The sequence below is a fragment of the Leptodactylus fuscus genome, chromosome 4 (assembly GCF_031893055.1).
Source record: "Leptodactylus fuscus isolate aLepFus1 chromosome 4, aLepFus1.hap2, whole genome shotgun sequence".
NCBI lineage: Eukaryota > Metazoa > Chordata > Amphibia > Anura > Leptodactylidae > Leptodactylus > Leptodactylus fuscus.
In genome coordinates, this window is record NC_134268.1 from 176269695 (window position 1) to 176293948 (window position 24254).

The 24254-nt window shown below is 38.4% G+C and overlaps 1 protein-coding gene across 2 annotated transcripts in view; it reads right to left on the bottom strand.

Moving 5' to 3' along the window:
* Positions 1-544: 544 nt before the first annotated feature.
* Positions 545-24254, bottom strand: part of CREB5 (cAMP responsive element binding protein 5) — a 333659-nt gene continuing 309949 nt past the window's right edge. The window contains exons 9-11 of one of the 2 annotated variants that reach the window (XM_075271448.1): positions 15458-15685; positions 10353-10461; positions 545-792 (exon numbers count right to left, since the gene is read on the bottom strand). In XM_075271448.1, coding sequence (XP_075127549.1) covers positions 629-792; positions 10353-10461; positions 15458-15685 — 501 coding nt within the window. In that variant the 3' untranslated portion in view covers positions 545-628. Of the gene's footprint in view, positions 793-4885; positions 4918-10352; positions 10462-15457; positions 15686-24254 lie in introns of those variants that run through there. The other variant, XM_075271449.1, reaches the window with a different exon arrangement.

Consider the following 24254-nt stretch of genomic DNA (forward strand, 5'->3'; position numbering starts at 1 on the left):
AATAAAAATAATTCTGAAATGTAAAGAATAGTTCATTGGAAATGTAACAGATTATTCTATATTTGTTTTACAATGCTACATGTTAAGGGGTTCCGTTACCCACAAAAAGTGGAAGTGGCCATTTTCTGGTGCAAATAAATAATCTGTCTTCTTACAAGAACTTTTTGACTTGGGTTGAGGACCTGCTTTCTAGCTCTCAAATACTGGATCTGCCCCATAAAATGGCTACTTGCATTTGGTCTTTGAGCAGAAATGGCTGTTAACCTTTCTTATATTCATATTTTTTAAGAACAAATTGTTCAGGCCACTATGTAGATCAATGAGAAAAAAAAGCAAAAACAAACCCAAAAAGTAGCTATGTACATAAATGCGGCAGTTCATAAACTAATACACTGTACCAGAATACTGAGAAAGCATCACGCATTCCCAAAACTGCATGATAATGTCGTGAATCCCTTTTTCTTAGACAAAAAAAAGACAAAACAATGAATACTATAAAAAAGGGTAGGTATGGTCTTTCAATGACTGAAGAGACTTCCAGGTTTCAAACAAAGTTGAAAAAAGTTCATAAAAATGGAAGATCTGATTTAATACCAAACTCCCGAAGGCAGTTCTTGAACCCATTGTTTCAGAGAATGGGATTTATGTCTGTTCTGTGGTTGGCAAGAGGGTTTAGAGAGGAGCTTCCAACCATATCACTGACTGAAGAGGAAGTTGTAATGGTGTTATGCTGGATCACTTGTTGTTGGGAGCAGGCGGGAACTGGGCTCTCGGGTGGGCTGTTCTCAGGACCTGGGTAAGACATTGGCACAACATTTTATTTTACTGTAATATACGATATACAATAGAAACATGAAATACACAAAACAATGGGATGGCATAGGCTGAGAATAGTTATATAGGCTGCATAGTTTGCCAAGTTAACCCCAATATGGTGGGCACAAAAATTATTGAATTAGGAATAAGGACCAGAGATAAACCAACTAGAGGCTGACTGATGTCTCAATGTTGTGTAGTGATTGTTTAAATTCATTTTCCATCTGGGAAATAAAAACTTTGTCGAGGCTCAGAATGGGTTGAAAAAAGAAAGCACGGGGGGCCAAACGGTGGTTCAGTGGTTAGCACTGCAGCCTTGCAGCGCTGGAGTCCTGGTGTTCAAATCCGACCAAGGGCAAAAAAACATCTACAAGGAGTTTGTATGTTCTCCCCGTGTCAGCATGGATTTCCATCCCATATTCTAAAAAAAAGCCATACTGATAGGGAAAAATGTACATTGTGGACTCTATGTGGAGCTCACAATCTACATAAAAAAAGCACTACTTTCACAATCCACTGCCAATCCCATTCCATACTATCAGATTCCTGCTGTCCTCTAATTCTAGGTCTTAGCCAGTAACTAACTGCAGTGGTGAGTGACTGGCTGAGTAGCCATCTCCTGTTCATTCAGAAGGAACAAGGCGGTAGAGACCAGCAGGGACCTGGTAAGCATTAAAATAGAAGTGATGCGGGATCAGTGAGCTTCCGAGCCTGTACAAACAGTTTTGTCCTGCCTGAAAACCTCTTTAACTCACTAGTTACCTACACTCAACGCCATCACAATTAAGGCCTTTGAGCAATCGATTGTAGTTATGACTAAGACAGGTGGAAAAACCTATGCACAGAACCGTACACCTTAAATGGAGACACATGAGACATATGGCCACTATGTAATGCAGTAAACGCTTTGTCAGGTGCCATATATATTCTTCCGAAGAATAAATTATGTGTGACTGGGGAATCTCACGAACACTTCTATCCAGTCAGAAGTTTTTTTTATTTAACCTAGCAAAGACTGAAACTTCTTGTGATAGAAAGACTAAAAGACAGGGTACATCTCCTGCAAATTATCAGCTACCATATGTGTATTATTACTGAATGGGGGAGGGGCAATCCTCTAATAACACATAGTGGTAAGACAGCTTTTATTAGTAAGTGCCATCACATATTAAAATGTAGTTGTAGCTGGTGATATGCCTTCAAGAGGACCTGTTACCAAGTCTGAAAAGCCCAATGCCATACCTTACCTGATAGATGCTGGCACTCTGACATTTTGGCATTTTGTTTATCTATATCCATTCAGCCATAAACCCTTTAGTGTTGGTTCAGATTAGGATATACTAGCCACGTGGGTGGTAACACTTTATGACATACACAGTACATAGAGACCAAGCCCTCAGAGAAACTGCAATGTTATGGCCCATTTGGCTGGTAGACCTTAATTTGCATCAAAACAATAAAGACTTATATCGTTGGAATAGCTGAACAGATTTAGATAAACAAAATCCAAATGCTCAGGGTGACAGCACCTAACAGATGAGATATTGGGCTATTCTGACTTGGTAACAAGTCTTATTAAATACAACCCTTATCTTTTCAAAGATTAATAACATAATTTTTTCATGTTACCATTTTTACATTTCGTTGTATTGTCGGTAAACATGCCTTGCTTTCTATCGTGCATTATAAATCTTTATGTATACATATTGAAGGATTTTGACTGTAACTAATATAAACTGTGTCAGGAGGATTTTTTAGAAACACACTTCATCATGGAAGGTGTTATACAATGTATAATAATCCACATGGTGCATAGCAGACACCTACAATAACAGCTGCTCAACCTGATTATTATATTCAGAGTACACCTGCACGGGGAGAAGACTGCAAGTAGTTATCTCAATTACTTAACTAGTCCTAATCTCTATAATGATAGACATTATCCCGCCGAGTGATTCCTAGCGAGTATAGGGTGCTAATAAAATAACACAAATCCTCTCTGTATGACTAGATAAATTCCTATGCGAACCATAATTTATAATAGCTATATAGTAAGTGTTCTGTAGTCTGGCATCTACAGGATAGACGCAGAGATTAAAATAATGCTATTGTAAATTCTGCAGTCTGGTGTAGATGGGGACAGCACACTGCCAAACATGTATTGGTAGGAATTAGTCCTAATATCATATTACCCTACCTAAATATATAGATAGCTTAGTGAAAATGTGACTTGCATGTTCAGCTTTGTAAGGCTCAGGCAGTTCTGCTTAGAAACAACTTTTGAATATCAGATGCCGAAATATATATCTCTATCTATCTATCTATCTATCTATCTATCTATCTATCTATCTATCTATCTATCTATCTATCTATCTCTCTCTCTCTCTCTCTCTCTCTCTCTCTCTCTCTATCTATCTTTGTCAAGTTTACTCTATCAAGAGTTCTATTTGTTCAGCAATGTGAATAATACAGTAACTATTTCAGGGGCGAACAATCAATCCAGTATATGGTTGTATAGTCATACAAACAGGGCTATGAAACTCTTAAAACTGTACATTAAGGCAAAAGTAACCATCATTATATGTTATGTTATTTCAGTTCAGTTGTATCGTATATAATATATATAATAGATAATATAAATAAAAGAATTCTATACGATCACAACACAAAGAATTCAAAGTTGGTAGGACCCCCCTTTATAACAATTTCAATATATATAGTATATACAGTGGTCCCTCTAAGCAGAGACTCAAGAGACTCAAGAGACTCAACAAACCCAATTCCAGAGTGCACAGTTTAGAGGGAAACATGAAAACAGTATATAAGTATCTACACACTATATAAAAATAGCATTAAGTTAGGCTAATGTACACATATAGCAAAGTTTAACTTGACAGTTACAGCAAGTTATCGGATTGCAGTTGAACTCTGTTCCATCTGTATGTTAACTTTGTGATGTTAATGAATCAATTTATAAAAGGAAAGAAATTTCATAACTGTAAAATGCTTAATAAAATCCACAGTTATATTTGGCAGATTTTGCCATGGATTACTGTTAATGGAGAACAGAGCATTGTGGAAGCTCAGATAACACACAGCTAAAGTTCAGTTGTTAAAGGGGTTGTCTAGTTAAAGGAAGTCTGTTAGCAGGCTTAGCAGCTCTCCCCAAAGGAAAAGCTGTGAATGAAAAGATAGCGGGATAAGTTGGGGAGCAATTAGGAGAGGTAATCTAAAGTGATGCCCAGGAAAGGTAAGGAAAGCCCAAAAAGCTGTTTTCTCCTAATTTGCAATAAACTTTGTTTTTCTTGATGGGGCTGCAATGCTAAATAATAAAGACATAATTGGAAAGTGTGAAAAGAGCAGTACTCTCTTTAAGAGACAGACACTCTTTAAGACATCAGAGGGGATCAACCCTAATCTCTGTAGGAATCTGGTAACTAGTGTTAGGGTCAATGCACATGGATTTTTTGGACGCGGATTCTGATGCGGATTCTACATCAGAATCCACGCCCAAAAACTCTTTGTGCATTGACCGTTAATTTCACTTCCATAGCATAATAGAGGAAATAAATCACTGCATGTGTGAGTTAGTGCTTGGGTAATATGGGGACGTGTTGGGTCCTCCAGAGAGATTAAGGCGCTGTTCGTATAAATTCTCTAATCTGCCAAAGATCCCTAACAGGAGATTTCTTTCTATTATTTAATAATGGGTTTTTAACAACGGTTCTGTAAAGCACACAACCCTTTTATTCCACATACATTGTACTAGGTAAAATAATTTACAAGATTACTTGACTATGTACATTTTAGCTAAAAAGGTGATGAAAATGGGAGTGTGGTTTGAAAAGATTTTCTTAAGAAATGCATATTGACTGTGATCCTTACAGGCTTAAATATATTATTGTCAATGATTCTCTGAACATTAATGGAATGCCTTTACGTTTAAGGGTTAATGCACATGTTCGAGTTCTGTAGCCACAACATTGCCTATAATGGATATGAGAACAATAAGACCAAGGCTTTATAAAGCACGTGTGCTGTATCTTTAAAAGAAACTGAACTTACCATGCACGGGACAGCTTTTGAGTAGCAGTACTCATCCTGCATAAAATGGAAAATTCATTTTAAATGCTTTAAGCAGCTCGCCTGCACCTTTGCTTGTTACCTTAAATAAAGCTTGCAAGAAGGCCAAAGATGACATCATACAATCCAGGTTTAGAAAAAAAAAAAGCTGTGATTGTGCTAATATGTGTGAAAGCCATTATGTAGTCAGAAGACTTACATAATATAGGACATAATATACGTATTACTAAAAGACAAGAGCTATTACAGTATACTTCCTAATAAAACTGATACAAAATAAATATGGAGCCAAAGGTCTCAGTTTAGCATGCTGAATGCTAGGACAGCCCAGCATGCTACACAATAACATTAACAATATGTCAACAAATATGGCAGCCATTATACCTCTCAAACTGTCACCAAATGTTTCCAGATTCCTTTATTAAAAGCTAGTGCACACTATCATATGAGAGTTCCTTACAACCACAAGTTCTATAGATGGGTGAGAAGATAGTGACCTCTAGTATGAATGCATATAAAGGGTTCCTTGTAATATGGTGCTGCATAAAGGCATCACATTGGGACACATAAGGTGCCTCAAACATGCCTGCCATGTACATCAGATAGGGCAAACACAAACAGTTGCCAATAAAAAGTCTACGAAAGTTGTGTGACAACCATTATAGGAACTCAAAGTAATGTGGAATAGTGTTATGATCCACAAAATCCATGTTAGGATCTAAATCACTTGTGAATTTTAGGTACAACTGTAGAAAACTTTAACTTGACTCTTAACAAGTTAAACATTGAAAGAAACTTTTACTTGACTTTTTCCAACAGTGTTGGTAAATATGTTATCTTGCTTCAGAAAGTTATCAGATTCAAGTCGAAGTTTGCTACATTTATTGATAGAACTCCAGGACCTCTCAATTAATAAGATGAGACCTTCTTTAAAGGGGTTTTCCCATATGAGGAAGTTATCCTCTATCCTGTGTGCGGATCCAACTGCTCATATCCTCACTGATCGGGAGAACGGGGAATTTTTGTTCTCCATTCTAAATGGAGTGGTGGTCAGGCAGTCCACGCACTACACCATGTATGTCAATGCAAGTTCTGGAGATAGTCAGAGTACAGCGCTCGGCTATCTCCACCAGCGCGAACGTTGCCCGACCACCATGTGACCTCTGATCTATTCAGAATGAGGGCCAAAAATCTCCACATGCCTGTGCGGTTGGATTCCCATTGATCTTCAAGATATATCCTATCCTTTGGATAGGGGATAATTTTCCCAGATAGGAAAACTCCTTTAGTACCAGTGATACATGGGCAAGATATATGTAAATAGGATTTGCCTCTATATGGACCAGGTCTACAGATATGTATGCACTGAATGGGGCTATTAACCAGCGGCAGAAACCTGAGGATCACTCCGAGATTTCTGCCACGGCCTCTCCTTTACTATTCTTGTGGTCATACCCTAAACAGCCTATACCAGTGTATGCCCACACAATGACATATGTCACAGTCTCCTTTCTTATGAACCTTCTGTTGGAATATTCCACAAAGCTATGAAAGAAGGCTCATACAACGTGTGGAAAAGCTAATATCTGTTCCTTATAACTGACTTTGGGAAGTGAATGGGGTAGATTTAATAAAACAGTCTAAAAGCAAAGCAATTTTAATTGTCCACAGCATCCAATCACAATGCAGCTTTCATTTTTCAGAAGGAGAATATAAAATGAAAGCTGCATTGTGATTGGTTACTATGGACAACTAAGACAGATTTGCTTTTAGACCATTTTAATAAACCTGCCCCAATAAATACAGAATGTATTACACGCACACTAGGCCTCATCTGGCGACTCTTATCAATGAGGCCTAGTGGGGTCTAAAAGCAAAGGTGTCGTAGTTACCCATAACAACCAATCACAACGCAGCATTCATTTTGCATTGGTTTCTATGGGCAACTAAGACAACTGTGTGGCCTTAGCCCTAGGCCGGGACCTCATATGGAGTTTAATGCGGCATTTTACAGTCACTGTTTAGTGGATGGGAGTCTAGCAAATCCCATCCCCACAGTGTGGGAAAATACAAACTGCGGACATACAGGGATTACCAAAACCATTGCAGTTTTGGAAGCCGCAGCATGTCAATTATACCTATAGAAATGCTCTGCAGACTTTGGGTGAGTTCACACTGAGTATACGCCAGCTTATTCTGAACGTAAAACACGTTCAGAATCAGCGGCGTATAAAGCATTTCCCATTCATTTCTATGGGAGCCGGCATACGAGCGCTCCTCATAGAAATGAATGGGCTGCTTTTTTCACTACGAGCAGTCCCATTGAAGTTCAGAATAAGCTGCCGTTTACGTAGTGTGAATTCACCCTTTCTGTGAAAAGCGCTGTAGGAAACATTGTGATGCGTTTTTGCCGCGGTTATTCCCGCAGAGCTTTTTTGCTGCGGGCCGCTACATGGGGTTTTAGCCTTACACAGTTTTAAAATCTGCATTTTCCATACACACCTTTAACTGTTTAATATATGTAATAAAGAACAAAGCGCTTCCTGTCTATTAAAGTGTGACAAATCCAAAGAAATCTGAAGCTAATATATTAACAGGATACAAGTCACTCACAATATCAATGTCTTTCTATTGTACATGAAACAGAGCCTGCACTCAAGCCTTATATCAATGCAGTGGTAGTGTAAGAACTAGTAATGTGTCTGGCTACATATATAGATAGTGCATGACTATATGCCTAAATATAGAATGACCTGAACTAGTTCTAGTACATCCATATTTCAGAGGAAATATTAAGACAAAATAATAATGATGATTATGATGATGATGATGAATACCCAATTCCTTAGAGCTCAAGGCTGACGACTATTGAATGTTAGTAATTTAGGAAACTAAAATCTGTATTTATGTGTATGATGCTGAACTCCATACAATAAGCCATAGGGAACAGAGAGAGCACCGACTCTAAGCAGTTAGACACCTGTTTGTGATGTCATGCTTTGACATTCTTGCACAGGAAGCAGGAAAGCAGATTAAAGAATTAGAAAAAAAAATCATAATGTGAAATTAAAATCTTGCTGTAGGCTGGTATCAGATGGGTAATATGGTTGTATTTTGTCGTCCATGTAACCTACTGCAGTTGAACCAAACTTAGATCACCACAGAACACTATAGACTTTAAGCTGCTCTGCCACTGTTGTGGTCGTAAACTGGGGACAATATTTGTTGCCAGTGGTGTTTTTACCTTCCTGAAAGGGGGTGTAGCAAAGGGCATGTTGAGGATGGGGCAATCAGATCTACATCAGCTCTGGCGCAAGGACCTAGTGTGGATTTTAATATGGGCCGAGGCCCTGGTGGAGAATGTCCATGATTTATGATGAGGAATCAGGAGCATCATCAGATTATTATACAGATGCGGAATCCACCAGCCTTGATAAATCTCCCCCAATGTTGATCCAAGCTTGGTTCAGTAGAATAAGGAAATGCAGTACTATAATGGTAACATAGACGCTAAATTACAGGCCCATTATGGCCATCTGAGACTGTCCTGAGTGAAATCTCTTACAGCAGAGCCCCTTCCTTGTCTGTAGCTGGTGAGGAGTTTGGCTCTAGTCAATGGCCTCTGTAGAACTGAAGATTCATTAGGGCTCATGTATCAACCTTGTTAAGCCATAGAAATGGTGCAATTGTGTCAGATAATAGAGTGTATGATTCATGCTTCATACATTTTTCATATATTGCCCATTTTTTTTTAAACCAAGTACCAACAATATTTAGCAATACAATGTCATGCAAGTTACATTTTGATACATGACTCCCAGTATATGTTCCAGTACAAGCTGTAGGAGAACTTCTAAACGGCAGAGATAGCAAAGGACAGGCATGTGTACTACTTTCTAACAGGTTGTTACTTAAAGGGTATGTCCACCATTAAATGCCATTTCACAGTTTATCTACAAATGTTATCTATATACAATGATGGGTAATTTTAACTATATTACACTATCTTCAACTGATACTAGGTTAAAGCCTATATTATAATTCAAGTTTTATTATTATTTATTAATTATTATTATTAAAGCTATTTTTCTACATGGAAATAGTTTACAGTTCCTTATGTAAAGGCTATTGTACATTTCATAGAAAGCAAATCACTTTAAGTGTCCCCCCAGGCACGCTCATCCACCAGATATGACATTGGGTGCAGAGAGATATAATTGTACACTGTGTAGTAGTTTCGGAGGCAATACTACGTATACAGATACAGTTACCCGTACCGCCCAGCATGACCTGTGTCTTTCTATGCTCAACATTAAACTAAACAGGAGAGTATGCATTCGGACGTGCCAATAAAGCCTATTTGATTTGATTTGAGTATGGCTAGGGGGACACTTGAAGCAATGCAATATTTTTACAAACTTACTTAAAATTCGTCTTCTTCAAAAGGTTAATATTTTTTTTATCTTACTTGTATATTAATATATAAGTCTGTAATTTTACATATAAACTGTAGATTGGAGCTGACAGTGACACTTACACATTACACTAGCCCTCGCTGACCACAACTTATTACATTATCACCTATATTAGCATTACATTGTGATAACGTTATAAGTGTCCACAATAGCTATGCATTATTGTTAACTTGGGTCACTTTAGGTTTTACACTAATTATATAAATTGTGCCAACGACTCAGGGCTGTAATTTAGTATTAGTAGGGCCACTGTGATGGTCACAGCTAAGAGCCCCTCCATTCTGTGACGTTTATTACAATTTACAGCGTTAGAGATTTGGGAAGGCAATAGCATGCGGTTTTATGGTAGAGCATCGTAGAAGCAGAGTTTCACCTATATTTTTAGAGGAAGGGTTGCAGTGTTATCCCATCACCTTTTGCTATAGAATTATGGAAATATTGCACACCCCATGCAATTCTTAACCCATAACCGTAAGTAACACCTACTATGGCACCATTTACATCAGCCTGTACCTAAGTGTATTCAACACTCAATACTCAAAATACACAAATACTAGACAAACTCTATGAGTAGCAACCAATGGACTATAATATGGCTTGTAATTCAACTTCACTATACTCATAACTCAGTCTTTTAAACTAGGAACTGGTGAGGTCTAAATAGTTGATGTAAAGCACCGGGGTTTTGCTAGGAGCTAATTCTGTATTTAAGGTTTTGGTTAAGGGATTAGGGACTAAGTCTTTTAGACTCACATTAGAGATCTGTGGTCATGCCCCTTGCTTTAAATAAGGTCTTATGCCCATGACAGAATTGTGTGCTATGTAGTACAGGATTCTGTTACTTCCCTATGGTGCTCCATTGACTGGCATACTATGTACTGGAAACACCTCTGGTATACATTATAGCATATCTTTTTTCTATATGATACAGTTAACCAATGGAAAATACTCTGCACAGATGTATATGGAAGTACTTACTCAAGTATCCTTGTGATTCTTTCTGCATGGCAGTTATTGGACAGTCTTTATGTGTTAGCAATAGCTGTTTGAGTTGTGCTACCTCATTTTTCAACATAGACACCTCATTCTGGAAGAGAATAGAACAGAAAGTTTATCAAAACAAGTGAAATCGAATTTTTGCTTTTCTTTGATTAACTCAGGACTATAGACCATAGACAAGAGTAGAGTAAGTTCTGGGTTTTGGGGGTAGACAAACAAAACCATTTTGTAAGCGAATACAACTCCTTGAAGGAATGTATTCTAGGTAAATAGTAAAGCTTACTGAGATGTTGGGGATAGGGGGTATACTTAGGGAAAATCTTTCCCTCCTGCCTATTAAAGACAAGTCCCAGCGTAGTCCTCCGAACTTTTGTCCTATAAAAACGAGTTTTCAGGATTGCTTTTTGCTGTAGATTATGTAGCTTATTATATACCCTTCCATTATATAAACACTAGAGATGAGCGAGTACTGTTCGGATCAGCCGATCCGAACAGCACGCTCGCATAAAAATGAATGGACGTAGCCGGCATGCGGGGGGTTAAGCGGCCGGCCGTCGTCAAAGCGGAGGTACCAGGTGCGTCCATTCATTTCTATGGAGCGTGCTGTTCAGATCGGCTGATCCGAACAGTACTGGCTCATCTCTAATAAACACTTTAAGGTTGGGACACATGTGGAATAAGAAAGTGTAGGTCTGCTAATAGATACATCTTTCTGGCTATTTTGTGATTAAAAACATCCATTGGATGGGCTAACCATGATCTAAATGGGCCATTAGATGAACTGGATAACACTGGGATACAGTAGATAATATAGCAGATTCCATAGAATAAAGATACTTTTTGAGGACTTCCGTTAAACTGTATTAGTAAACTTAGCCACACTCTGTTACTTTTTTCTGGCACAGTCTCAGTTGTCAGGGGCCGGTCTTACTGTATGTGTAACAACGTGTTAATTAATCTAATGCGGGCTTTATAATAAATTACAATATCAACCACTTAGATTACAGAATAGCTTACAAATTCCTACCCAATGCAATCTTCTTAATTGTTGTTTTCAGTGTTTGCTTGTGGGAACACATGTTATTAGCCAGAACGTGAGGTAATAATAAGGTTTTCAAAGGAACACCATATGTATTAAGAATACATACTAAATTATGGTTTACAATGTAGATAGACACATGATAACTGTTTGAGCAAGACACAGAAATTGTATTGTATATTAAGACCTGTAAAATACCCCATATCTCAATAAAATGAAGTGATAGATCAGGAAAAAAAAACCCATAATTTTATTGATACAAAAACTATGGAGAATTAGCATTTTTTCCCCTTTACCCCACCCCATTTTTATTTTTATAAAATTGATCAATAAATGATATGTACGCCAAAAAGGTGATTACATATATATATATATATATATATATATATATATATATATATATATTTAAAATTTATTCCAAAAAATTTAAATTGTAATACCTTTAAGTCAGTATAATATAAAAGGTATAAGTGCATTCAAGAATTTGATTGCATGATTATTTCAGCTGCCCTCAAGTCATACATACACTAGTAGTCAACATTAGACTACAACTCACTTGATCTACCAGTGGACATTGGCATGATTCTCCATTGCAGTAATGTAGATCAGACCAGTGGTACAGGTAAAGGTATGAGATTTTCCCTACCCTTTTTCATGCCATTGGCACAATGCTGTATTATGTGTCCTAATGTACACGTGAATATGGCAATGGTTGATGCTTTTAACCTTCCACCTTTAACAATTCATAATCAAAAGAGGTGAAGATAATATCACTGCTTGAAGCTTGGTGTTGATATAACTCCATGCAGGGTATGTATTGACAACCTTCATGTAACTTGTCACTCTGCAGCTTTTGAAACAAAAGCTGAGCATACATGTGCTGCATAAATGTTGTACTACTGTTCATTAAAATGTAGACGCCAGGACCACTCATCAGAGGAGAGTATTAAGGTGGAAGGATACATTAGATAGGTTCCTTCCAAACTCACCCATTTCCACTAGACCAGCCAACCATTTAATATGTATGGGATTGTCCTGGGCATTTGAACATGCAAAATCACGGGAGGTTCAGAAGGAATAGCTGTATCCATTTTGCCCAAAGTTATCTTAAAGAGGCATTCCAACCTTGGGCATTTATGGCATATCCACAGGACCTACAGATCTTTCAGTTCTATGAGACGTCTGAGAATAACCAAGCAGGGAGGCTCGACTATTATCAGAAATCCTACAGAAGTCAATGGAAAGAGTCTCACTCACTGCTGGGATCGAGGACCCCTGTTCCAGAGTTAGATGTGGGACCAAGAAGTTTCAGATGCAATACATATCCTAGTTGGGAATACCCCTTTACATATATGGGAAGCTTTATTTTTTCTATTATTAGTTTACTGCTAATGGTAACAAAATGTCCATTATATCAACCTTGTTATAACTGAACAGTCACATAAGGTTGGTAACAGTAACAGTAAGTAACAAGTAACAGTATTAAATAGAAATGACTATAGCTACTTTTTCATGTATTTATGAAATCTCTTAGAAATGTCTCAGAGCAGACATTGTATAGTAATCTAATGCGTACATTTAGGAAAAATTAATCTTCTCACACCATTAAATAAGTTCAGCTAAGGCTCTGTTCACGTAACATGGCCTTACTAGTTATAGTGAAATTAATTTCGAGCAGATGCTGATAAAATCTTAAGAATCACAGCAAATCAAATTGAATCCAATTGGTTTATAAGATCAGCTTTTTGTCAGGTTTCTCTTATTTTTAATGGCAGGAGCAGTGCTGCAAAATTCTCTATTCTCGTTCTACAGATGTAAACATTCTTAGGTGTTAGGAATATCCTTATTACTGAATTAGTTAACTGTTTCCAATAAGAAGCAGCAGAATTATTTAGATTAGATCTATAAACAGTATAATTCAATAAAACAGTTGCACATAGTCTTTAAGTTCTGGTGCATTTGTGTCTTATGAACTAAAGCATTCAAGTGCTTAGTTTGAGTTAAAGCCTGACATCTCGAGGCTTTTGCCGTGAAATATATGATCAATCCAGTGTTTGTGAAAAGTTTGCTTTTCTCCCTACCTCTTGCCACAGCAGTTGTGACAATTTCTCTTAAAGCGTACCTAAATTTTTGAACAATTTTTGATTTTCTAGCAGCATCTATTGCAATAATAAATGTTCTAATACTTCCTTAACAAATTTTGGCTCCTTTCTGTGAAATCCTGCACCAAAATCCACTTTTTTTCTGTTTCACTATTGCTAGGTGAAATCTTTATACCATTTCTCACTGGGGTATGGATAGTTGGACTATATATAATGCAGAGAAGCTGAGGCTGGGGGGGGGGAAGGGGGATAATTTCACTTGGGCATAATAATACTTTATGGAAGAGCACTTCTGGTGTCATAGTAAAGATGAGAGTCTCAGCTTTCATACGTAACACTGCAATTCTATCTGTATTTCTTCCAAATATATCATCATTGAAAATACAGTCAGGATTGCCATATGTATGTGTAGCTGCACCTGCTGTCAATCGCTAGTGATCTCTCCAGGCATAATACGTAAGTATTAGAGATGGGTGAGTAGTACTAATCGAGTAGGTATTCGATCAAATACTACGGTATTCGAAATACTCATACTCGATCAAGTACCACTTGCTATTCGAATGTAAAAGTTCGCTGCAGAACCAGCATTGATTGGCCGAATGCTATACAGTCGGCCAATCAACGCTGGTTCTTCTCCTACCTTTAGAAGTCTTCTCCGTGCAGCTTCCCCACGGCGTCTTCCGGCTCTTCATTCACTCTGCCAGGCATCGGGCCTGGGCAGAGCCGACTGCGCATGTCCGCTTGTAGTGCGGGCATGTCCAGTTGGCTCTGCCCAGGCCCGATGCCTGACAGAGTGAATGAAGAGCCGGAAGATGCCGCGGAGACGCTGCATGGAGAAGACTGCTCGGAGGATCCAGCCCGACCCTCACTCGTGGACTTGGTAAGTATAATTTGATCGAACGTTGCCTACCCCTGAAACGAGCATTTTCCCCCATAGACTATAATAGGGTTTGATTCGAGTAGTCGAATATTGAGGGGCTACTCAAAACGAATATGGAACCTCAAACATTTTACTGTTCACTCATTTCTAGTAAGTATAAGTAAGATGATTTTATAATGTCCAGCAATCTAATAGTTAGTGACCCCCCAGCATCAGCTTCCCTTCTTTATACTAGAGCCCACCTTCCATACGCCATTGAAACTTTTGTGCAGATTTTAGCCAACAATAGATTAACCGAAATAAAAGTGGATTTCAGAAAAGGTTTTTAACAGAAAGGAGCCAAAATTCAGTAATAAAATATATTACAACATTTGTTAGAAAATCAAACGTTGTACAAAAGTTTAGGTACACTTTCAGTTGCCTGGAGATTTTAAGCTCGTATTATGGGGTCCACCAGGACTAAAAGAATATAAGAACACAAAAAATGAATTTCTATATTAAATCCAAAATACTAGTAAAACCTAGACAGAACCTTAGATCAACACTATGTAAAAAAAGATAAAAAGTGTCAAATCTTTTTAAGCATTTCAATTGTTATATTTGGAAATAACAACTTGGACGGAGTCAACATCTATTAGCAGACTGAAATAATATAAGACAGATTAATTCCTTACACATTTCCTCCGAATTTTATGTTTTTTTCAGGAATTAATTTAAGGGAAAAGGACATAAAATTTAATACTTCAATATCCTTAATAACTTGTGCTGGACAAATGTTATATTAAAAAGGAAAAATAAAGTTATGTTATGTATAGACTAGACCTGTGGGCTTATTTCAATAAATCTTAATGAAGCTTTTACTTATGCAGAACGTTCCCTTCGGCATCTTTGGACAGGGGTTGTTTTCATAGGAGAACCTCAATCATTTTTGAGGGCAGATTATGTCTGTGTTTTCATTATTAATCTAATGTGTCTTGCTTTACAGGCAGGTTGTGTATGATGGAGTGGTACAGAGAACATTCGGGCTATAAACAGTGGCTCTCTGAGGCTGTACAGTACACACCTGAAGCTGCATGTTTGTCTGGGTGAGTTCCTCTGCTTTCTTTTCCAGTGACATCACCCAGACCTTCCTTTTCTGTCTGCACCGGGTGGCAGCTGCTCGGTTCCTTTCCAGAAACTTTCGCCGCCTCTCGTCTGGATCCTCATCCACCACCCTCCTGCGTCGGCCTCCCGTGGGCTGAGGGGGTTGTATTGTCTGAGTGGGCTGCATTTGCTGTGCTGCTGGTGAGAGCTGGACAAAGAAGAAAAGCTGATTGACTCTCACACTACTAAAAACAGACATGTAAAATGTGGTGTTAGAAATGTCAGCCAAAACATCATTCAAGTGACAGCTCGATATTTCTTTAATTTTCAGAAATTCATACAGATAAATAAATTACCCGTCAAAAATATTAAGAAAGGGGGTATTAGAAAAATATATGTAAATGTTTACACACAGGAGCATGGAACTTGAGGCTCCTGGGCCTTGAGGCAACATCTGTAATAGGAATCCTCACCTGCCAAGTGTCATTTATACTACTGACATCTTCTTATGAGGGCCTATTGGGGGCCCTTTATGTTCCAAGGCCTGGATGCAATTACTTTCCTTACCCCTACATACTGCATGCTATGGTATGTCCCTGAGAACAAGGGTTGGGTTGACTATTTTATTTTTATCCTATCAGGATGTCTTTATAGAATGGGAGGAAGTCCATGCAAACATGGGGAGAACATACAAACTCCTTGCAGATGTTGTTCCTGGCGGGATTCAAACCCAGGGCTCCAGCGCTGCAAAGCTGCAGTGCTCACCACTGAGCCACCATGATGCTCCTAAGGGTTGGGTTGACTATTTGTCACTTGGGTAGTGCTCAGGGACATTGGCAAGAGTAAGTCCACAGACCCCCAGGTCATTGATCACTTATTCAGGTTTAAGGGCATGGTCTGCAAAAAGTTAGAAGACACAGATCGAAATCCATCCAGGATGATGAAAAAAAAAAGCATCTTGTCACAGATTACTCGGCTTGAGAAAGCCAATGAATTGGCATTCTGCAGCAGGGAGCTTGGAGCATGAAAATGAAGAGGGATCTGAAGCAGATGTCCACCCTAAATTGCTCTTCATTTCCACCATGTAAACATAACAGTCTTTTCAATTGGTATAAATTTCTAAAAGAATGTAATTATAGATTAAGCCATATATAACAAATATACCAATGTCCAATGTCCTCAACAAACAATTCTCTCTTTATTGGCATCTATTTCTATCCAAGTACTATTGGTGGTCTTCTATTGAATAACCTATCATATTTAATAATATTACACCACTCTGAATGACCTGTCACATTTGAGGACATTTACATACAGTTTGCACTCTGCACGAGGTGCTGTGGAAATGGTGTAACAGATGACATATCTACTATGCATTGATCTTGATTTAACAACTTCTGTAAAGATTCCATCAGTCCTCAAAAAACTCCCTACATACTAAATTACACCCCTCATTCCCATGTGAGTTGCTGACTAAGGAGTCCTCTAGTCTAGACGGTTCTCTCTTCAGATTTGCAGTTGTGTTCACTGCCAAAATGGGAAGAATTTCTCTGGTCCTGTACTCAAAAATTCTAGCATCAAAAAGACAGAAAAATAAAGTTTGGGAACTTTTTGGGCATTTTTCTTGCCACATTTTGAATATTTTGAGAAGTGGGTGGAAAATGTAGCTAGTCTGTTCAGATGATGTACACCAGTTTTATCAAAGGCAACGTAAAAAGTCCCAAATTTATCTCAATATCCCCCCAGTAGGAGAGGGGTGTAGAAAGTAAAAACTCAGTAATGTAGTATTAGACTAAAGGTGACATTCTCACGATAGTGAAAATCTGCCATGTAATAGATTGTACAAAGTTGCATTTGAATGGGGGCTATTCACATGACCAATGTTTTCATGGTCCATTTTAATGATAAGTTATTAAAACTTTACCGTTGTTGACCTTAGCAAAAAAGAAGGGAGAACCTTTTAGGATTTGGTTAGTTTCCGGTTCAGGTGGCTTGGGTTCAAGATTTGTTTTGGATCGAACAAGTTCAATATGAACCACATCTTAAAATAGTTTAAAACATAGTGTAGGCCTGGGTACATGGCATCCCAGGAGAGCGTCAGACGCAGCGAGGAGGCCCAAAAGAGGTAACGGAAGGTGATTGTGAATAATTTTTGTCACCTCCCCGTGGAGCATTGAAGAGACCAAGACAGACTGCGATGAACATGACACATGACACATTTACTAAATTCACGCCATAAAGATGGCATGAGTTAAACTTGCAAACCATGCCAGTTCCTGACTAGCATAGATATCAGTTCTGGCAAATGGCAGTGTGTCTGAATTATTAAGAGGCCAAAGAGGTATCCATGCCAATCGGGTACTTGTTTAAGACTGGTGTACAGAACGCCCCAGAATTCTCTCCAATGTTTTCACTTCTAAGCACTAATAAAAAAGGGAATATATAAGGATATTGCTGTTTATACAAGCTCCTTATATATTGGAACGCTTACAATACATTACCCTACCCCAAAGGGCAATATGTTTTGTTCACCTGCCAGAAGATACAATATAAGATTTCTCAGCTGCTATAGATACTAAATGACAAATCATGTTGTAGTATTAACCTCTTATCTCACATCTTCAGCTCTGGCAAGAGTTCAAAGGCATAGCCACTGCCATCTAAATTATTTCTGACATGCAACCTCTGGTAAGGGAAAGATTTGTAATGGGGCTTTTACATTGACTAGATTCCCATTGATCAAAGTGCCATTACACAATATTCACGTTGCTCATAATTTAAGGAGAGCCTAAACTTGTAAAACTAAGTGCTGCCCTTGGGAGTCTGACAAGGTGCGTGCTACTTAGATGGCATATGAGTGGCGTGTTGATTTACAGTGGCTAGAGGTCATGTGATCACTATGTAGCGTAGCAGACTCTAGGAATAATCACTATATATGTTGTCATATAGGGGAAAGCAATTATTGTACATACTCTGCTCTTATATATCTATGGGTTACTTGTCAATTGTATTAACTAAATTTACATTTGGGATTCAGTATTTAATGCATACACTGGTGAATTTCTGTATGTGTAATGTGGTCATATCCATTTATACTGAATAGTGCCCATTTGGCTGCTATACAATGTTATAGCTAATAAACTATATTTTATGTCACAAAAAGGTATACAGTGCAGAATACATTTTCTTTTAATGAGATTCAAAGACAGATATGTTCCCCTATATAGGCATCTGTATATATATGCCTGCGGTATACGCTCTGTGGACTGTTCATACAGTTCTGCTACCTTGAGCATGAAGATACTGTTCTTAAGTGTATAGGAAAACTGTATAAACCGTACACAGTGAATCATAATAGTACAAAAATGAGTAGGTTAATGATTCATAGGTTCAAAGAGAACAGGATACTAGTCCCAAGAAGGAGGACAAAAAGTTAACCCCTTAATATCGCAAAGTATTAAATGTTTTTGTAATCTAGTTTTCTCGCTTGGTTATTGTAATTTTTATTTAGGTCTTGTATTGCTAGAGCCTGTGATGTAGGTGTGTTAGTGACACTCTTTTTTATGTTTTTTTTTCTTATATTTATTTTTACTAGAGATGAGCGAGTACTGTTCGGATCAGCCGATCCGAACAGCACGCTCGCATAGAAATGAATGGACGTAGCCGGCACACGGGGGGTTAAGCGGCCGGCCAACGTCAAAGCGGAAGTACCTGATATATTCACCCCAGTCATAGGTATAATACAGCCTCTTAGTGTACACTACAGAGCTCAACTGGGTCCGCTAGGACCCAGCAACTCCTACAGATCCCCAACACCCAGCAATCACATGACTAGTGGGTCGGGAAGAAGTCACATTGCAGCTTCCATAGCTCTATATACAGTGTTTATTGGGCCTGGTGTATATAGTGATCAGGAAGGCACTAAGCCATCCCTGCCTTCATTTTGGGGAGTCTGGCTGTTGCTCTATGCTCCTACAGCTGCACAATATTGTGCAAACTCTGCAAGGACTTATCATTATGCCCTTCTAGAGTTAGGTGCCAACCACCTGGTTGTAAATAGTCAATGGGTGGCCGCGCAAGCGCTTAAACTACATGCAGTGCTATATTTTGAAATGTATCCTCTGCTGCAAAAAGATCAGAGCATGTAAAGTGTACTAGAATTATTAAAGTGGGCAAAACAAATATCTAATATTGAACTAAATCCCATAAAACTACTTAGAATCCTAAAAAGACATATACCTTCTGGACCCCACAGCTCCCGCAGTTCTCAAGCACTTGGCAATCGTGTGATCGCCAGGCTAGGAGAAAGTCGAAACATGGAAGTGAGTGTTGCACAGGCACTGACTGCATGATTTAATATAGCGGAGACTCGGTGGCAATGGTGGAAGCTCAGCCCCTGCACAGCCACCATATGTAAATACCTGACATCTGCAATATTATTAAGCCAGATGTTGGGAAAGGGTTAAAATGTTGTTGCTTTTGGACCTCTCGGTTCCTGCCACTAGGTGTATCCCTTCTAGCTAATTTGCAATTCATTACCTGTGACTAGGGAAGTCCTGTCCATATGTTCCATTAAGAATCAGGACAGCTTCACAGTGAGTGGTCCCTTTATACTGTGATAGGGGAGGGGAAGCTTTTCCATAACAGCCTCCTCACACATCTGCAGACTGCTTTCTCTGTGCACTGGCCTGAACATTCTGAACATCTCACACCTTACATTGTATAAAAAAGTCTTCTATGTACTTGTATCTACTTCTGGATTCTTGTGTGATTACATATAAGATATTCACAAGCAGCTTTACTGAGTGTACGCATAGATTTCACTTTTCCTGTGTCAGGGATTTTTTTTTGCTGTATCTTTTTGCATGTATTTATCCTTTATTTGCAGTTCAGTGCTCCTGTATTTGCTATATTATCAGTGGTTCTTAACCTTGTTTGAGGTACCGAACCCACCAGTTTCATATGCACATTCACCGAACCCTTCTTTAGTGATATATCAAATATGATTTTTTTCCAAATTCAAGACATAGGTATATGTTGTTTTACTGGTACACAAAATGAACCGTGCATAGGGCCTAGGGTTCGATCAAACCCTGGTTAAGAACCACTGCTATATTATAGTCATCTGGGCTTTTCTCAGATCTTTGTTTGCTATTGTACAGTTACTTCCAGCAGAATTCCATGCCAATAAACTAGCAGAAGTAATAGTAATAGATGGGAATGGTCATACTGCTCCTTACTGTACACACCCACAGCCTCAGAGACAAATGCAAAATGTGCTGCAGCCATAATGGGGATAGTAGCAGCAAAAAAACTGATAGGACACCACGTATGAAGGCCTATATAGTCAAAAAACAAGAAAATTGGATTAAAAATGCAGAAAAGTCACAAGTTCATCTTGAAACTATTGTTTGACAAAAGTATATGAGTAGCAGCCTCAGTGTAAAATCCAATGGATCACATTTCTGAATAGTGTAAGACCATTTTAAGATCCCATCCACATCATGTTTGGTAGATCTATTATCTATAATTATTATCTATTATACATTTTTTCAAGGAAGCCTTATTGAAGTATGTAAAAGTAGGTCAAGTTTAAAGTTCACTTTAATGAGCATGCCTCAATGTATTTTGAAAAAAAGAAGAGAAAACCAAGCATGGCTCTGTTTATACTTCTGTTATAGGTTCCATCAGCAGCCACCATTGGAGGTTCTGTCACACTGCTCAGCATACAGCACTATCCATCCTACCAAAATGCTGGACACTGTGACAGAACCCAACTGACCCCTTTATCAGTCAATAGGACTCCACTGGACAGTGTTGATTTCCATCATATGACAGATACAGCACTTTGTTATTTTGGCATTTCTGTACAACCACAGTTCATACTCAATAGTGTGTACAAAGCCTAAGACAAACAACAATATCTAGAATTGAATTTTTTCGAAATTAAAGGGAATGTTTGCACCTATGCTGACAATAAAACTGATAATACAATATCTATGTACAGAGACACCCAATGATCAGCTGTTATCTCCAAGGAGAACCACATGTATCCAGTAGTCCCACAGTGCCTCCGCAGGGGAAATTAAACATTACACCTGTCTTATTGAAATAAATAGACTGCCTTGGTAATACTTGGACGTGTTTGGTCCTCCAAAGGGAAAAACACTCTTTGTATCTGGTTTATGGATGAGGGACCTGAGTGGGAAGAAATCCCCTAATAGGGTATTTAAAATCAGTTCTCCTAAACAAGACAGACCCTTTAAACGTCATGACATCACAGCAGATCTCAAAAGTTGACAGTAATGTAATGGTAAATCCCACATCATCCACAGAAGAGTTAAATGCATAAAATATCGCTGTTAAATTCTGCAAATTAAAAAAGTGGAGTTGTAATAAATTGGGCGCAGGTAACGCTGCCTCTCATCACCTTACACTGCTGTTTTCTTTGCTTTCTCTTAAGTACATGTCTGTAGGACAGCCTGTTTATTTGAGAACTGCACCTGTAAGGGCTGCTCTGATTTTTATCTTTTTCGTAATGAGCTCTGCAAATGAATAGGCTCAAAGAGCAAATTTTAACTTTTCAGCATGGCTGTCACATAAAAGACAGTCTGTTAATTTGTACACAGGGTATAGCACAACATTTTCGAGACTTGGGAGCTCTGTAATTTATGTGTCTGCAGCCTTGTTTGTAACACATCTGCTGTCTGACTAGAATTTCAGCCAAAAAACTTTTCCTTCTTAATGTATTTACTGCACAGATGAGCATTTATGAGGCTGATTTAAACACCTCTTCTTAGTACATATATAGCACGCCGCACCACCAGACAACAAGTGTACACTAGACAGCATCTGAAAGCAGTCTTGTGTTTTCCTTCAATGGTTACTTAAAGGAAAATACAGCAATTTGAGGTGTAATTGCTGTCTCCTGACGTCAAAAAGGGTAATTATTCATCAAGCATGTTTTCGGTTTGGGACAATTGTTTTTCCCTGTAGAAAGATGGCACATCGGAGTAATCTGTGTAATGTGGCCTTCAGTCGAGCACCTGCAAGGATGAGGCAATTCACTAACTTCTCAATAATCTATCTGTACCTTGTATTTTTTTTAATAATGTTGCAGTGTGGATGTGAGGAGTCACCTGTTATGACCCCATAGTCCAATGAGTTTCCCAATATATTATACTTCTTATTGCAATTGTATAATACTTATATTACCTGCATTATTGAATTGATTACTAGTAAAAGTGACCTATTTGTGAGGTTGTTGCCATACAGTGACTGCAGCAGCAGAGTAGTTGCACTTAATATCAAGGATCAAATAGGAGGTCCAATATTGGGAGTAAGAAAAAATTGCCATATTGGTGGTTGTCATGTGACTAAAGTGTTATGTTTTTATGTCTACGGTGTTTTCAATGTTCTAATGTAGTCAAAGGTTTTGTGTTTTATCACCCACACATGGGATATGCCTACCCAACCACAGGTCACTTCACATGCAGACAATGAATGGGGTTTAGGATACATTTACATGCCACCCATGTCTACATCCCTGTACTGCCCATTCATTCATTGCTGTCAGTGAGCACAAGCCACAAGACATACAGGAATAGGACCTGTCACAAGTTTTTTCCAAGGCTCACAGTTCCATGTATGGGACTATGAAAATACACGATTGTTTACATGGGATCATAGAAATTAATGGGTCAGTATGGTAGCTGTGAAAAACAGGGCTAGTACTTTGCACGCTATCATGTGCATGCGGTCTTACTTGAGGTCTTACTTGAACCTATATGCATTCTGCGTGTTAGGAAGACCATGCGCACAGATGTAGCATTGTTTAACTTGACTTTTTGATAACTTTTGGCACTGATTGGGAGGCTTTTTGGAGGCTGATTTTGAGGTGGATTCAATGTCAAAATCATGGCCAAAAAAACTCTGTGCACTGACCCTTAGTCATGTTAGCCTTTGCTGACTCTACATGAGATTGCGTCGATATCCAGTCGCCATTGATAGCTTGTGCCATTTTATTGGTATTTATTAACTTACATGTTTATAAACAAAAAGCACCAAGTTATAGAACAGATCACACTTTCATGGAGCGAAGGAGATATTGTGAGGATGTCTGTATATTGTGCTGTATTTTTACCTTCTATTTCAAATACTGCATATACTGTGTCACAACACCCTTATCTAAGTCACAAGGATAGACAAGCACAATCTAACTAAACTAATAATACACAATTACCTGTATTTTTCCTGTTTTTATTCAGCACAAACATCCACAATGCAAGGAAAACAAAACATCTCCCTTAATAAAATTACCAACAGTAAACTAAGAAATTGGGAGACTGGTGTCTGGTTGGAAGTGTGGGTTTCGTAGGTGCTTTACACATTGAATAAAGGCATCCAAAGCCTGGTTTGCATGAAGCAGACCTCCATAAAACGATTTTCAGAAGATATGTTACAGAGAAGAAGTTGGACTGCTGCTAGTGTCCCTAGGAGTGGGTGTCCTGTTACGATCACTCCATAAGGACAATGGGAAATCGCCTTTTTTTATTTGACCAAGCACATATACTGCAGCTCAAATCCCATTAACTTTTTAAATAGAAGAATCATGGACAACCCCATTAAGCTAAAGAGACACTGTATACTGCAACACGACAATAACCTAAAGCAAGCAAAGTTGGGTCCACATTTGTGTTGGAATCTCTGGCACAGATCAGTTAGGGCCCCTTCACACGGCGTAAGCGCTTGGCTCATTGCAAGCCATACACGCGAGT